Here is a 17,298-nt window from a genome sequence, read left to right as displayed (position 1 = left end):
GTCTGACATGCTGGTATGAGGAGTTTAAAGCGTCTGTTCATTGTGGGATCCATCATCAGCATCACCATTTATTGAGTAAAAACACACCTCCACTTAAGGGGGCATCGCAATACTTTAGCGTTAAACAAATGAAAATGATATACAGCTGTTTTTATGAGACAGGGAAAGCCAGAAGGAAGAGGTAAGTCTCACACCGAGCACCAAACAGTGCTAAAGTCGATATACACCTGAGCTCTGGGGGTAGCGAGTTCCAGAAGCAGCGCACGTGAAGGCCCACCCAGCGTAGGGCGCACGACCCTCAGCACGGAGAGGCGATCCCCTCCCCTGAGGACCTGAGACCATAGCCAGTATCCCTCCGCGGCTACAAACGAGACCTTGACCTTGCAAGGTTTTAAAGGCCATTCCGACCAACTTTAACCGAACCCGGAAGATCACTGGGAGTGAGTGCAGATCGCGTACAATGGGAGTGATCTGCTCCAAGCGAGAAACACGTCTCAGCATCCGAACTGCAGCGTCCTGCACAGGCCGGAGCCTCCGCGGCAGGCGCGCAGGCAGTTTGGCATATAAGGCCTTCCCGTAGTCCACCTCTCCAACAGACAATGCACCTAAAGTTATTGCACGGGTAACTGTGTAATACCGCTGATACAATGGGGCTACCAATAGAGTAATAAATGGAAAATTAAATGCCTCAGAAGGTCTAGGAGACTAGAAAAGATAAGTGAAAAAAAAGGTACCATTTATTTAAAACCAATGCATAACAGTAATGCGTATACAAACATCGTAAGTAGGATCCCAATGTTTGGATTTGAGACGACCACCTGCACAGCACTTATTTTATACGCATTACTGTTATGCATTGTTTTTAAATAAATGGTACCTTTTTTTCACTTATCTATTCTAGTCTCCTAGACCTTCTGAGACATTTCATTTTCCATTTAGTACTGTATTGATACCCCCATCTGTATCAGCAGTATTACACTATGCATCTTTTGTTCCCCCCTTTCTCCACGTGCTCTGAACCATATTTGATATCTCCTCACGTGCAGTCCTCTGGTTTCAGAACTTGAGCCTATACACCAGATTGTCATATGGTTTGATTTATCTTCCATTACTGTGACATTTTACGTGTTTTGCTACCAGAGGCGCTGCAACAGTCACCTTCTTTGCATGCCCCCTTCTCTGACTTTGGTTGATCAGAGGACTTTCTAGGCAGCCATTGATAGTCCCACTCAATTTCTGTATTTTGCTCAATTTGTTGTATATTTGTATCTAATTGCTTTATTGTTCAACAAAATGTTTATTATTGGCACCAATAGGGCTATACACTTACTTTTCTTCACTGGTAACTGTGTTACTCCTCTTCTCATCATATTAATTTGGGGTGCGTCTCCCGGCTTCAAAATGAATGCAAAATAGCAGCACCATGTATATGCTCTGAAAGAGGTTTATCGATGACATTATTCTTGTTGGTCATGGAGATGTTTCCAGTTTACAGACCTTTCAGACTAGATTGAATATTAATTAAAACAAATGACGATTTACAGCAAAATGTAGTAAAGAGTCAATTGAATTTTTGGATTTATATATCTATGCTGTTTATTAAAGAGCCTATTAAACACAACAAATATTATAAAGAGGTGGATAGCAACAGGTATATTTTCCACTTCCAGCAATCATCATCCCTGATGCATATAAAATATTCAATTTGGAGAATTTATACGTCTGGGGCAAAATTGCACAGATAAAGAAATATTTTTTTTAAACAATCTGAAACTCTTGCGAACAAATTTGTGGAAAGATATGATGACATGGAGCTAATCAAAAAGGCACACCACCAGACATTAGGTATTAACGGAGGACATTTACTGACAAAGAAAGGAAAGTATATTATGGAAATTAGTGATTTTATCCAATGTATCACCAAATATAATGAAGCATCAAAAAAATCAAAACAATAATAAAAAAAAATCCATATAATACAGCAGGATGTACATTTGAGTAAAATACTTACAGATAAACCAAGATTAATATATACCAAAGCAAACAGCATTAAACAAAAAAAAAGCACCCAGTGTTCCCAGATTAGAAATTAAAATGCAAAATTGGTTATCCAGTAATTAACCTACCGGATAATTTCAACTGCCAGGATTATACATGTTGTGAATATGGTATCAAATCTACTAATTTCAGATCAAATAATACAGGGAAATAATTTGAAATAAAAAAAGATGAATTGTTGTAGCAATAATGGTGTTTATCTATTAGAAGGACTCTGAACACATGAGTAGGAGAACATTTTAGAAATATAAAAATTGCACTAGAATCACATATCCTATCTGGTCATTTTAAAGCTGCTGGCACAGTAACGCACCCGGTGGGAAATGTAAGGGGGGATAGATAAAGTAGAATTAAACATCAGAGGAGGAGATAAAATTAAGAATCTCTCCCAGACAGGAGGCCCCCTTGGATACACAAACTGAAAACCTTAGTTCATCGGGTCCCAACATCAGTAGAGATCTCAGATTTTTTTTGGTGTCATTTCTTTTCCAAATAGTCATTAAATGAATTCTGTATTATTGGGTCCATTTCGATCAGAGGATCCAATGATAGATATTAGATTATCTTTGGTTGGTTGCAAATAAATATTTCGTAACTATCATTGTGTCAATATGGATGTAATAGGCCTAATGTGGAAATGTGATCAGTGTTCATTGCCATGCACTGTTATGTAATCAATATGTTATATCTTCAGTGCATTTGTAATTTTATACGTTATTTAGGATTTACACTTCCTGTCTTTGAAACGGGTTCATTTTATATATACATTTTTATATACATTTTGCCATATTCTTTATATAAATGTATATTTGTCTTGATTGATTGAGATAAATGAAATATACTGTATATGATCCTATGACTGGCAGCCTCTCTGCCCCCCTTTAAGATTCATATTAAAACACACCTCTTTAACGCAGCATATGGGCAGCTCTGCTGGCTGAGACTATACATCACTGTTACAATACAGTACATCACTGAGGCGGTGACACAGTGAGAGAGAGAGGCAGTGAGACAGAGAGACACAGCGAGACAGCGAGGCAGCAAGACAATGGGGAAGCGAGGCAGTGAGACAGCAAGAGAGTGAGGCAGTGAGACAGCAAGAGAGTGAGGCAGCGAGGCAGAGAAATAGAGATACTGCAAGGCAGCGAGACAGCAAGGCAGCCAGACAGCAAGAGAGGCAGCGAGAATGCGAGGGAGTGAGGCAGAGAGACAGCAAGAGAGAGAGACAGCAAGGCAACAAGGCAGCAAGAGAGCGACAAAGCAAGGCAGCGAGAGAGTGAGGCACAGAGACAGCGAGACAAAAGACAGCGAGAGAGCAAGACAGCAAGAGAGCAAGGCAGAGAGACAGCGAGCAAGGCAGCGAGAGAGCGAGGCACAGAGACAGCGAGAGAGCAAGATAGAGAGAGAGCGAGAGAGAGAGGCAGAGCGGCAGCGAGGCAGAGACAGCGAGAGAGCAAGGCAGCGAGAGAGCGAGGCAGCGTGAGAGTGACGCAGCAAGAGAGCAAGACAGCGAGGCAGAGATAGAGCTCGAGAGCGAGGCAGAAAGAGAGCGAGGCATAAAAAGAGTGAGGCAGCAAGAGAGCGAAGCAGAAAAAGAGCAAGACAGCGAGACAGTGAGGCAGCGAGACAGCAAGAGTTCAAGGCAATGACACAGTGAGCGGCAGTGAGACAGCGGCAGGCAGCGAGACAGCGAGGCATTGAGAGAGAGGCATCAAGAGAACGAGGCAGCGAGGCAGTGAGACTGCAGCAAGCAGCGAGAGAGTGAGAGAGAGTGGCAACAAGAGAGCGAGGCAGCGAGAGAGCGAGGCATTGAGAAAGCGAGGCAGCGAGAGAGAGGCAGCGAGAGAGCGAGGCAGTGAGACAGCAGCAGGCAGCGAGAGCGAGGGAGCAAGAGAGCAAGGCAGTGAGACAGCAGCAGGCAGCGAGAGAGCGAAGCGAGGCAGAGAGGGAGCAAGAGAGCGAGGCAGTGAGACAGCAACATGCAGTGAGAGAGCCAGGCAACAAGAGCGAGGCAGCGAGAGAGCGAGGTAGCGAGAGAGCGAGGCAGTGATACAGCGGCAGGCAACGAGAGAGCGAGGCAATGAGACAGTGAGGCAGCGAGAGAGCGAGGCAGTGAGACAGTGGCAGGCAGAGAGAGAGCGAGGCAGTGAGAGTGGCAGGCAGAGAGAGAGCGAGGCAGTGAGACAGTGAGACAGCGAGAGAGCGGAGCAGTGAGACAGCGGCTGGCAGAGAGAGAGTGAGACAGTGAGACAACGGCAGGCAGCGAGAGAGCGAGGCAGTGAGAGAGCGAGGCAATGAGACAGCGAGGCAGCGAGGCAGCGAGACAGTGGCAGGCAGAGAGAGAGCGAGGCAGTGAAAACTTGATGCATGTCTATTTTCAACCTCATCTGCCATGTACAGTAACTATGTATCCTATGTTAAATTGGTCGCACCACTCGCCCCTTTTGTTCGCTTTCCAGAACAGAGACGCAGCATTTTGAAGGAAGCACATACACACGGCGGGTTCCTAAACACTTTCACCTTTTGCCCCCCTGGCCAGCCCGCCCCCGCCACTAAAGAATTAGCATTGGTCTTTGTGTTGGGACTTTGCAAATATGGGTGTGCTGGAGTTGTTCTAATAATTGGATCATTAATCTATTGTAGCATGTTCATTTTCGGGGAGTGGGTAATTCTTTATATAAATTTATATTTCGCGGGATTGATTGACATAAATGAAATATACTGTATATGATCCTATGACTGGCAGCCTCTCTCTCCACTTTAGACTCACATTAAAACACGCCTCTTTAACGCGGCATACGGGCAGCTCCGCTGGCTGATATTATACCTCTCACGCACTGACCGTGGCCCCCTGCAGACGCACTTACCTACTTACCTCTTAGATTGTAAGCTCTTCGGGGCAGGGACTCCTTTTCCTAGTGTTACTTTTTATTCTCAAGCACTTATTCCCATTATGTGTTATATTATGATGTCATGTGTGTTACTGCTGTGACGCGCTATGTGCATGGATGGCGCTATATAAATAAAGACATACGTACATTATCATACATACTTAGAATCACGTTTTTATTTTATAATTGTAGCATTTTTTATTGGATATTAATAAAATAATATTGATTATGATTAAAACGAATGTTTTGAAAGACACCATTCAAATTAGGATTGTGTGCCTATTTATAAAATTTGGCACACAATGTGGGTAATATTTAATTAAGAAACGATTTATATATATATATAGACAATATATATTGTGTGCTACATGCAAACATTGATCCAGCAGTGAAACAGCGAGGCAGAGAGAGTCACCACGAGGCAGTGAGAGAGTGAGGCAGTGACGCAGCGAGACAACGTCACAGTGAGGCAGTGAGACAGCGGCAGCGAGGCAGAGAGGCAGTTAGCCAGGGAGACAGAGGCAGCGAGAGATACAGCGAGACAGCATGGCAGCGAGAGAGTGAGACAGTGATAAAGTGAGAGGGAAATCTGATTTAAAATACAAATACGAACAGGCCATATAGCTAATTAGTGGCCTGCAATGCATTGCGTTATCCATTTCACTAACACAGGGACTTGCAACATATGGCAGAAGGGTTCACACAGATCCCAGTAAATGATGCGTGGAAGAGCTTACAATCTAAGTGGTTGTGAGGAATGCTTGGGGACGCAGGGAGAGGGCAGGATGTCTTGGCATGTTTGCAAAGCTGCTTTATAATTGACATAATAGGGCAGAGATGTCTGAGGGGAGCAAGGACAGTCGCTAAGCAGCAAGGCAGAGAGACAGTGAGAGAGTGAGGCAGTGACACAGTGAGAGAGACAGGCAGCGAGAAAGCGAGACAGAGAGATGCAGCGAGGCAGCACGACAGTAAAAGGGTGAGGCAGTGATAAAGTAAGAGAGTGAGGCAGCGGGACAGCGAGGCAGAGAGAGCGAAACAGCAAGAGAGCGAGGCAGAGAAACAGAGATACAGCAAGGCAGCCACACATAGAGCGAGGCAGCGAGAGAGTGAGGCAGAGAGACAGCAAGAGAGCGAAACAGCAAGAGAGCGAGGCAGCACGGCAGCGAGAGAGCGAGGCAGAGAAACAGAGATACAGCAAGGCAGCCACACATAGAGCGAGGCAGCGAGACAGCAAGAGAGTGAAACAGCAAGAGAGCGAGGCAGCACGGCAGCGAGAGAGCGAGGCAGAGAAACAGAGATACAGCAAGGCAGCCACACATAGAGCAAGGCAGCGAGAGAGCGAGGCAGAGAGACAGCAAGAGAGAGAAACAGCAAGGCAGCGAGAGAGCGAGGCAGCACGGCAGCGAGAGAGCGAGGCAGAAAAACAGCAAGACCGTGAGACAGGAAGGCAGCGAGAAAACGAGGCAGAGAAACAGCGAGAGAGCAAGGCAGTGAGAGAGCGAGGCAGCGAGGCAGAGAAAGAGCAAGAGAGAGAGACAGTGAGGCAGCGAGACAGCAAGAGATCGAGGCAACGAGACATTGACGTAGCGGGAGGCAGCGAGAGAATGAGGCAGTGAGACAGCAGCAGGCAGCGAGAGAGCGAGGCAGCAATAGAGAGAGGCAGTTAGAAAGCGAGGCAGAAAAAAAGCGAGGCAGCAAGAGAGCGAGGCAGCGAGACAGTGGCAGGCAGCGAGAGAGTGAGAGAGCGAGGCAATGAGACAGCGGCAGGCAGCGAAGCAGCGAGACAGCGGCAGGCAGCGAGAGAGCGAGACAGCGAGACAGTGGCAGGCAGAGAGATAGTGAGAGAGCGAGGCAGCCAGACAGTGGCAGGCAGTGAGAGCGAGGCAATGAAAACTTGATGCATGTCTATTTTCAACCTCATCTGCCATGTAACTATGTATCCTATGTTAAATTGGTCGCACCACTCGCCCCTTTTGTTCGCTTTCCAGAACAGAGACGCAGCATTTTGAATGCAGCACATACACACGGCGCGTTCCTAAACACTTTCACCTTTTGCCCCCCTGGCCAGCCCGCCCCCGCCACTAAAGAATTAGCATTGGTCTTTGTGTTGGGACTTTGCAAATATGGGTGTGCTGGAGTTGTTGTAATAATTGGATCATTAATCTATTGTAGCATGTTCATTTTCGGGGAGTGGGTGAATTTCAGATTGGAAATACAATATAAGAGAGCCTAGCTCAAATCCACACTATTGTACTGTCATTTCTGTGGCAGTATGACCCCGTCAAAACCAGTGCTCTGTGTATCTGTCATCTTAGCGACTGTCCTTGCTCCCCTCAGACATCTCTGCCCTATTATGTCAATTATAAAGCAGCTTTGCAAACTTGCCAAGACATCCTGCCCTCTACCTGCGTCCCCAAGCATTCCTCACAACCACTTAGATTGTAAGCTCTTCCACGCATCATTTACTGGGATCTGTGTGAACCCTTTTGCCATATGTTGCAAGTCCCTGTGTTAGTGAAATGGATAACGCAATGCATTACTAATTAGCTATATGGCCTGTTCGTATTTGTATTTTAAATCAGATTTGATCATTTAAGTTTCCCAGGATGATGTGGTTTAAGAAGTGCAAACAAATTACACCAATTACCATGTGTGCATCAAATAGCTGCCCCTCCTGTTGTTTCATATAACTATTCCATATCTCGGTTGCAAGGCAAAGCACCTCCATAGATGGAGACCTGTGTTCTCAATAACTCATGTATTGCCCATTTATTGTCAAAAAGCTGTCAAAGAGATTTATCAAATACTCAACTGTGCCGATTGTATGTATTCGTGAGAATATTTATAATAAGTCTTACTCATACGGATTGAGTCTCACTCATTGGAAAGTAGTGATGATCGGTAAGTGGAAGGCTTACACTCTGAAAGGCAGTATTACTTATTCATAGTGAGTCTCAGAGGTTGAGTCTCACTCATTTGAAGACAGTAACATTCATTATGAGTGAGCTATTGGAAGGCAGTGTCACTCATTAGGAGTGAGTCTCACACTTTGGTCATGTTAAAATTGAGTATCACTCATTGAAAGAAGTGTCTCACATTGCATTAGCAGTGAGTGACTCACTTATTGGTAGGCAGTTTCACTCATTAGAATTGAGTCGTACTCAGAAGGCAACCTTATGATTGAGTCTCAATCATTGTGAGATATTCTCCTTCGGGATTAAGACACTCAGACTTAAGACACTCAGACGCACTCATTGGAAGACACCCTCACTCAGGATTGTGTTTCATTCATTGGGAGACTCTCTCACTCATTGGAAGGAAACCTCAATCAGGATTGTTTCACTCAATGAGAGGCACTCTCACTCAGGATTAAGGCACTCACTCAGAATTGAGTCTCACTCATTGGAAGGCAACCTCACTCACGATTGTTTCACGCATTGGGAAGCACTTTCACTCAGGATTAAGACACTCATTAGCATTGAGTCTCACACATTGGAAGGCAACCTCACTCATGATTGTTTGACTCATTGGAGGACTCACTCATTCGAGTTGAGTATCACTTATTGGAAGGCAACCCCTCTCATGATTGAGTCTCGCTCACTGTGAGGCACTCTCACTCATTGTGAGGCACTCTCACTCTAAGACATTCCCATTCAACAGTCTCACTTCAGATCTCACTTGTTGAGAAACACTCATTTATATAGATTGTTAGTAATTGCCATGCAGACATGATTAGTGTGAGCCTGTTAATAGCCCCTATTGTTATTGAGTGCTAGGACCTCACTACACTCCAGGCCTCACTCAGATCTAAGCGATGAAAACCTCCCAGGTGGCTGACAGTGCCCTGTACAGACTACCTCCTATATGTACGTTTGTTTATGTCAATAAAGTTCTAATCAATTTGAATGAATAAAAAAAAAGGCCGCCGTCTGGCTCCACGAAAACGAGGTTTGGATTAGTAGCCCCGCCCCAGTCATAAGGGTACGGTGGCTGGGTGGGTTCGAATTGGGCCTTCGCGGCCTCCGTCGCTCCCGGTGCGCGGTTTCCCTGAGCGCTAGAAGAGGCGGCGGGGAGACGGTGAGGGGACCGGGACAGATAACCGAGGGACTTTTATAAGGTGACACAGGGAGCAATAGAGCTATATGATTTCTCAGAAAGTACTACCAACTCCTCTAAGTGGCACATGGGGTCAGTCTGACAAGTGAGCACCTAATTGCATCTGCAGTGGTTTTAAGGAGGGAGTCTCACTCGTTGAGAGCCAGGCGGTCTCCTTAGAAGGGAGTCTCACTCATTGAATGCCAGGCTGTCTCCTTAGAAGGGAGTCTCACTTACTGAGAGCCAGTCTCCTTCATTGAGAGCCAGGCTGCCTCATTACGAGTGTCTTACTCATTGGAAGGCAGGCAGTCTCAGGAGGGAGTCTCACTCACTGAGAGCTATCTCACTAGGTTTCAGATTTCATGATGACAGTCACTCTAGTCTAGGGTTACCAGGTGTCCATTATTGAACCGGACTGCCCAGTATTTGGACACTGTCTAGTAACAAATTAGAGGTAATACTTGACATGTATGTGTATACCGGTATTACCTTTCTGGACATGTATGTGTATACCGGTATTACCTCTCTGGACATGTATGTGTTTACCGGTATTGCCTCTCTGGACATAGTGACCTTACCGGCTTGGGGGGATGCAGGATTTTCCCAAGCAGGGAGAAAGCATGGCTGTTACTAGGGGGCTGGGCAGCTTCCTCCATCCTGATTGGCTGCTGCTGAGTAATGCAGCTAATCAGGAAGAGGTGTCAGGAGCCTGGGGGTGGGGCCAAAGAAAGGAAGAAACAGCATGGAGCGGAGAGAGGTGAAAGGGGTGTGTGTGTCTCGAGCGTGTCGCACCTTTCACCATTGTGTCCAGTATTTTTGGAGAAGCCGCCTAGCAACCCTAGATGACACAGTTATCTATGTAGATATGGCTACTGTAAATCTATTGGTTCGCATTGCTATGTGTGACCATCATTACCTTGGAGTGGGGCCCTCAGAGCTCCACTCACTGTACTACGGAAGTTTCTAAAGCTGTGTTGTCCTCTCTGACAGGTCACAATGAGTGACATCCGCCATTCCCTCCTGCGCCGCGATGCTCTCAGCGCTGCTAAGGAGGTTCTCTACCACCTGGATATCTACTTCAGCAGCCAACTGCAGAGCGCCCCAGTGCCGCTGGTAGAAAAGGGACCCATCGAACTGCTCGAAGAGTTTATCTTCCAGGTGCCCAAGGAACGTGGCTCACACCCCAAGGTGACAGAGGCAGCTGGGACTTATAATTCTTATTTTATTCTTCAATAGTGACAGCCAGGCGTACAGTAACTGTACTTAGATGTTTATAAACTTTAGGCGATATTAAAGGGAACATAGGGCAAAATGCATCTCTGATCCAAAAGTGTGTGTGTGTATACACATAATAATATTCAGCCCTGGTCTCCCCACTGCTGGATGAAGGCTCCCCAATGATCTCCCAGGTGCTGCGGTTACAGCCTCTCTTCACGTTACACCAACATATTTTCTTTTATCCTCCTATCTTACTTTTGTTCATTGTCCTGGTCTTTTAATTTCCCTAGGCAAAACAAATATAATATATATATATACGTGTATAATTGCACGTGTGTCTGTGCAGGTATGTGTGGTGTCTATACATATGTATTTTTACGATTCCGCTTCATTCAAAACAAAGTGGATCTGTTCTAAGAAACTGCTCTGTTCCTGTTTTATGGCATAAATATTGATATGACTTCCGAAGCATCTAACCCCCTTTCCACCTCTGCTGTGTGTAGCGCCTCAATGCCATGCAGGAGCTGCAGCTGTTAGAAATACTCTGCAGCTACTTCCAGGAACAAGGCAAGGAGCCCGTCCGGCAGGTCATCTTCTCCTCGCTCTTCAGCCCGCAGGGCAACAAGGCCGATGACCAACGCATGGCACTGCTGGGGAAGTTAACATCCATGGCTGTAGCAGTGTGCAGGATCCCCGTGCTGGAGTGTGCCGCATCTTGGCTCCAGGTAGAGAGCGGGTGTGGGTATGGGGGGTGTAGTGGTCCCCATCATTGAAGCCGCATCTAACTGCTTTAGCACCACAGGGGCTGTGTTAGGCAGAGATCAGATGATCGCAGGAGCACTCTTAAAGTCCCACATAGCTTGTGAGGTCTTGCCTTCTTACACACGTTGGTCCAATTAAAAGGCCTTACAACCTGCAAAATAGTGTGGTGCTAGTTGTGTCCTGGAGTAGTTTAATAGTCAAAAAGACTAGCAAGAGCTCTTCATAGATGTAATCGTGCGTACAGGGCTTTTGCAACCTTGCACATCCAATCATTTGGGACCTGGGAGATTGGGAAAGCTCTGTACACGTGAACAAGAGACCTGTCTGATCTGGAAAGCTCTGTACACGTGAACAAGAGACCTGTCTGATCTGGAAAGCTCTGTACACGTGAACAAGAGACCTGTCGGATCTGGAAAGCTCTGTACACGTGAACAAGAGACCTGTCAGGTCTGGAAAGCTCTGTACACGTGAACAAGAGACCTGTCGGATCTGGAAAGCTCTGTACACGTGAACAAGAGACCTGTCGAATCTGGAAAGGTCTGTACACTTATTACATCTATTGCCTCGACCCCACTGCTCGCGTCTGTGCGCGCTATGGCGTGCACGGCGAGAACAAGATACGGCCCTCTATGGAGCCGGCCCCAGTCACTGCCTGAGCGCGCCTGCAGAACGCACGATGTTCGATCACATTTACCAAAAGACAAGACTTTTGGCGCGGCGGCCGAGCATTGGCCACGTCACGGCGGCGGTTTAGCCAATGAGGGCGAACCAGCCACGTGACATCATTGCGCGCCTCCCCGTAGCGAGTGATCTGAAGTTCTGCAGAGCGCTTGGATGCTGGGAACGAGCGCCGCCAGGCAGCCGGTCGCGTGCGCGACACACGTACTGGGGCCGTAGCTTAAGACAAACTCTTCATTAAAACTTAGCACAACCTGTGAGGATTTTAGTCTGCAAAATGTATTCATTTTATAGCGTATGAACTTCTAATACTGAGTCTAACCACAGGGTCCTTCAAGCTCAGGATTCTGTCTCCTACAGGGGTGGGTTAGTGCAGCGCAGAGTATCGGTTATTCCTTTACTCAAAGAGCTAGCAATTCCAACTTTTTGGTGCCCGTAGGATCCTGACTTGCCCGAAGGGATGAGCTGTGCTCTCCTGCCTCAGTTGTAGGCCTTTCCTCCACCTACAACAATCCCTCCGCTTTTTGGTATAGTAGAAGGTAGCACCACCTGTGAAATGCCATTAAGCCTGCGTTGCGCTCCTCTCTCGCCCCCTGGCAGCGCACACCAGCCGTGTACTGCGTGCGTCTGGCGAAGGCACTGGTGGATGATTACTGCGGCCTGGTTCCCGGCTCCATACAGACCCTGAAGCAGATCTTCAACGTCAGCCCACGCTTCTGCTGCCAGTTCATCACCGCGGTTACCGCCCTGTACGACATGTCTACGGGTGAGTCAGCACCACACAGGAGGTAGTCTACATTAGCTACCGGGTAGCAGGTGAGAGGCTATGATTGACCCTGCCGGTCCCTGCAAAGGAGGCTGCAGTGGGGGGAATGGGGATGTTCTGAATGTATCTCTGCTACCTCCTACTCCCAGCTCAGAGAGCTGCAGAGATAATGGTTCCTCCCAGACCGTGCCTCTCCTGCCTCCTACTCCCAGCTCAGAGAGCCGCAGAGATAATGGTTCCTCCCAGACCGTGCCTCTCCTGCCTCCTACTCCCAGCTCAGAGAGCCGCAGAGGTTATGCAGTGGGCAAAGCCAAACTAGCAGTGACCGTTGTCTGGCTGTCACAGAAGCAAGTTGGGGCTTCCATGTTTTTAATTCCCATGAGGAGGGGGGGGGGGGGAGAGGTGTTCTTCGTAATAAAAAAAATAAATACAAAGAATAAATAAAAAGTATTGTGCCTAACGGTATTAAATTAAATGTATCATTGCATAACGGGTAAGGTGGGCACCAAGTTATGGTTTATTTAGCCCCATTTTTGGTTGTCTTCTTTGCTGCCAGAGGGACCTACTCCGTATGGCATCTCTCACTCCTCTGGCAGTGCTGGGGTATGAGAGTCTGGTGGGAAAATAAGACCCCCCCCCCCCCCCCCCCGAGAGCTTACGATTGTCCTTCCCCTTTCAGAGGAGCTGCTGCCCCCTCACGAACTCCTGGAGATGATTGTGTCCTGGATCTACGAGGACCCTCGGCTCATCCTGGTCACCTTCCTGAACACCCCCATCACAGCCAACCTGCCCTTGGGCTTCCTGGACTTCTCGCCCCTCATGGGCCTCGTGCGCTGGTGCGTGGAGGCCCCGCTGGCCTACCGGCGGAAGCAGAAGGCGGCGGGGTTGGGCGGGCAGGCGGGTGACAGCCAGGGCCTGTACTCCAAGCTGCACCTGAGCGTGCTGCAGGTTCTGATAGTGCTTCAGTCCCACTTGACGGAGAAGAACCTGTACGGGAGGCTGGGACTGGTGCTGTTCGAGCAGCTGGTGCCTCTGGTGGAAGACTTGAGCCAGCTCTGCGAGGAGCTCAACCCTCTGAATGCTGCGCAGGAGATGGAGCTGGCACTGGACCGGCTGGCACAGGCACTGCAAGTCTCCATGGCCACAGGTGCCCTGCTCTGCACCCGAGGTGAGAGGGGTTTTCTACATGGCTCTCTGTCACACTGCAGGGTTTTCTTCCGCTATTTGTCACACCGGCACTGCTGATCTGTCCTCGTATTGTGCGCGGCTATCTCTCACGCTGCTGATCTGTCCTCGTATTGTGCGCGGCTATCTCTCGCGCTGCTGTTCTGTCCTCGTATTGTGCGCGGCTATCTCTCACGCGGCTGTTCTGTGTACGTGTTTTGCATGGCTATCTCTCACGCGGCTGTTCTGCGTACGTGTTGTGCGCGGCTATCTCTCGCGCTGCTGTTCTGTGTACATATTGTGCGCGGCTATCTCTCGCGCGGCTGTTCTGTGTACGTGTTGTGCGCGGCTATCTCTCACGCGGCTGTTCTGTCTCCCGTCTTCTTTCGCTTGATTTGTAAGGCACAGTTATCCGAAAGCGACACAATCTCGGACCTTCCCAAACGCCTGCTGCATTTCCCTGTGTCTGCTTCCCTGCATAATAACGTGTTTAAAAATGTAAAGATAAGCGCTCTCCTGGAAAGGTATCGCAACCCCTCCAGTGCACTTGCCCCGCTCCCCTCACGAGTGTACAGCATTGCAGAGGTGTTTTCACGAGATTTGGTTCCCACCTTAACCTCTCTCCTCTACCTTCAGATGACCTCAGGACTCTGTGCGCCCGGCTCCCCCATAACAAGTGAGTGAGTTAGGGACTCCCCCTCCCCCCCCCCCCCCCCCCCCCCATATAGCTTCGGTGTTCTGCTTCTATTAATAAATTAACCCCCGCTTTGCCTCTCTGTTTTCCAGTCTGATGCAGTTGGTGATTTCCGGACCCGTCCAGCCACCACCGTCTCACCCGTCTCTGCCCCCCGGCTATTACCCCCACATACACACTCCGCCCCATGGCTACTCGCCTTTGCCGGCGCACCCCACCTTGCCCGCTCACCCGTCCCTGCCCGTGCAAAATTTTATGTCCGGCATGGCATTCCCATACCGGCCCATGCGCTGAGTTGGACCCCTACAACCGGTGACTGTAGCCCCCCCGCGCCCCTCCTGCGCTGCTTGGGACAGAAACGGTGCAGAGCATTACCCAGAAGCCCTCGGGAGTGACGGGGCCGAGCGTTGCAGCACCATAACATTATCACGGCAGGCGGACACATCGTAACCCCTTCTGCGCCAGAGGGGGGCATCGTAACACCTGGAGCGCCAGTGCGGCCTGCCCTGCATTGCGAAGCCGTGCCCTCGAAGGGTTAATGAGCGACCTGCCATTAACCCCCCGACTAGCCAGAGAATGAGTGAGATCTGATGTCTTACTAACCCTTTTCCTGCCAGGGAGTCAGGGGACTCGCAGAGCAGGACTGTCCAGTGGAAGAACACCCCTGTAAAAAGCCCTTATGTGCCTCCTCTTATAGGAAAAATCCCTGTTATAAAGCACACTTTTTATAAAAGCAGCTCGACTGACCCCCTTCCTATTGTCCCGATGTCTACTCCTACAGAATATCCTTTATTTTCCTAAACACGTCCCATCCTATTCACAGGATCTCTCCTATAGCGCTGCCCCTTGTAAGTATACTGCTTCCAATCCATCAGTTGACGTCTTGGCATTGAAGAAGTCCTGTGTATTCATCCCTCTGCTGCCAGACGTGCCTGTAACGTGCGATCATGTGTTCAAACCTTGCCTGTGGGAGGGTATCGCTTCCATAGCCTAGTCGAGTCTTACTGAAGAAATTCCTGGTATCAAAACACCCCCTCTTCATAAGAACATCCCCTCTCGTTGCTAACATGTCCTGTTTGAGTGGAGGTGGTCTCTGTTATAAGAACATAGACCCCTATAGGATCCTGCCACTGCCCCCAACATACCACAACAGCTATAGGTAACAATATTCAAAGGGGCTCCTGTCTCGTGGTAGGGGATCTTCTATAAGAGGGTTCTTTCATGATCTGGCTTGCGCCAAGGGCTTAAAATAACAGTGCTTGTTCCGCGGAGATGAGGAAACCCTGATATAAGAACACCTCTCTCGTAGGGCAATAGGTGAAATCAAGTATAAACCAGGGGTTCCCCCAGAGCTGGGCTGAAGCTCCAGGGGCCTGCCAATTGCCGAGAGATTGGGTGACCCCCGCAGCCATCGTTGGCTCAGACCCACAAAAAGGGGCGACAAGCTTTAGCACGCCTCCACTCATGAGCGGGAACTGAGGTGTGCTAAAGCTTGTCGCCCCTTTTTGTGGGTCTGGGTCAACGATGGCTGCGGGGTCCTCTAAGATTGATATCACGGCTTCCTCTTGGAGTGAGGCTGACATTCGTGTAATGGATTTTCTCAATGAAATATCTCGGAAACTGCGGGGGTCCACATAGCGAGAGCGCGTCACGGCTCAGGTTTGGGGGACCCCTTGTTTCAAACCAGCGACACGGATTACTGCGCCTTGGACGAGGACGCTGGTTCACGGTTAGGAGCTCGGAATATTTTTCAATAAAATGTAAAAAAATATAACAACTTGGGCAATGATGAGGGAAATAATGTGTTTTATTTATTCGTAATATGATCCCATTATATGGCAGTGGAGACCGCAAGGAAAGGAGGAGACCGGTGATAAGAGTGTGAGAGGAGGGAGTGTAGTGTGCACAGAGAGGAGCAGACACAGTAAGGTAGGAGGTGAAAAGAGGAGCAGGGCATGATGGAGACAGCAAGGAGGGGAGGGAAGGGAGAGTAGTGCACACATCGGGCAGGGGGTTGTGCAACCTCACTAGCTGTCCCTGGTTGAGTGACATGCCATTTAGCCTATCACAGAGGGATGTGAAGACATCCATAGAGAAATATAAATTACATTAATTAGGACATTAACACCTGTCACTCCCACTGCCATTAAAAAACCCTCTCTCAATGTTTGCTTGGTGGGTGAGAGGCTACGTGGTGTAACACAAAGGGGGAGAGATGTGCAGTCTTATTGGCTGTCTTTGGGTTAGTGACGGGCCACTCAGCCTATTACAGAGATATATAGCTACGTACAAAATGCAAATATATTTCTTTATATGAACACAATGTGTATATATATATATATATAATCAAAAACAAATACTCGATACCGTTCTGTGGCTAACGAAATGCTTTTATTTGTGTGAGCTTTCGAGATACACATAGCTCACACAAATAAAAGCATTTTATTAGCCACAGAACGGTATCAAGCATTTGTTTTTAATTATTAAGCTCGGCTAACACAGTACAGATATATATACTTCAGTATTAGGTGATACCTTTTTTATTTGGACTAACAATCTGTTATAGGACAAGCTTTCGAGAGTTCTCTCTGTCTCTATATATAGGTGTGTGTGTGACTATATATATATATATTTATTTCTATATACACAATGTAAACAAAATAAATTGAAGGCCTTCACCACTGTTGGTCTGCAGGGCTCAGACAGTTATCTGGCTAATTTGTCACTTCAAAATATGCTTAAAAAGTGTCACAGAGAGCAGTCTGATTCCCTAGCCGTGTATCACTTAGAGAGCAGTCTGATTCATTAGCAGTCACTCAGAGAGCAGTCTGATTAATTAGCAGTCACTCAGAGAGCCGTTTGTTCATTAGCAGTCACTCAGAGAGCCGTCTGTTCATTAGCAGTCACTCAGAGAGCCGTCTGTTCATTAGCAGTCACTCAGAGAGCAGTCTGATTCATTAGCAGTCACTCAG

At 48.0% G+C, this 17,298-nt stretch overlaps 1 protein-coding gene across 2 annotated transcripts; it reads left to right on the top strand.

Moving 5' to 3' along the window:
• Positions 1–8,924: 8,924 nt before the first annotated feature.
• On the top strand, positions 8,925–15,073 carry INTS15 (integrator complex subunit 15). Of its 2 annotated transcripts, none has more exons than XM_075566327.1 (7): positions 8,925–9,026; positions 10,035–10,232; positions 10,766–10,987; positions 12,303–12,468; positions 13,148–13,636; positions 14,269–14,308; positions 14,419–15,073. In XM_075566327.1, the coding sequence occupies exons 2-7, from the start codon at positions 10,041–10,043 to the stop codon at positions 14,618–14,620; spliced, it is 1,311 nt and encodes a 436-aa protein (XP_075422442.1). In that variant the 5' UTR covers positions 8,925–9,026; positions 10,035–10,040; the 3' UTR covers positions 14,621–15,073. The 2 variants fall into 2 exon arrangements, with proteins under 2 accessions (XP_075422442.1, XP_075422441.1); XM_075566326.1 differs by having other exon boundaries at positions 8,925–9,066.
• The last annotated feature ends 2,225 nt before the right edge of the window (positions 15,074–17,298 follow it).

This window comes from Ascaphus truei, chromosome 11 (assembly GCF_040206685.1).
Source record: "Ascaphus truei isolate aAscTru1 chromosome 11, aAscTru1.hap1, whole genome shotgun sequence".
In the NCBI taxonomy this organism is placed as follows: domain Eukaryota; kingdom Metazoa; phylum Chordata; class Amphibia; order Anura; family Ascaphidae; genus Ascaphus; species Ascaphus truei.
The sequence above is the reverse complement of the archived record's forward strand: the minus strand, read 5'-3'. Positions and strand labels throughout refer to the sequence as shown.

Excerpts from the sequence above, each read along its gene's own strand:
- INTS15 (XM_075566327.1), top strand. The coding sequence starts at position 10,041 with ATGAGTGACATCCGCCATTCCCTCCTGCGCCGCGATGCTCTCAGCGCT. Across the intron at positions 10,233-10,765 it reads AACGTGGCTCACACCCCAAG|CGCCTCAATGCCATGCAGGA; the intron begins GTGACAGAGGCA and ends TGCTGTGTGTAG. Across the intron at positions 10,988-12,302 it reads GTGCCGCATCTTGGCTCCAG|CGCACACCAGCCGTGTACTG; the intron begins GTAGAGAGCGGG and ends GCCCCCTGGCAG.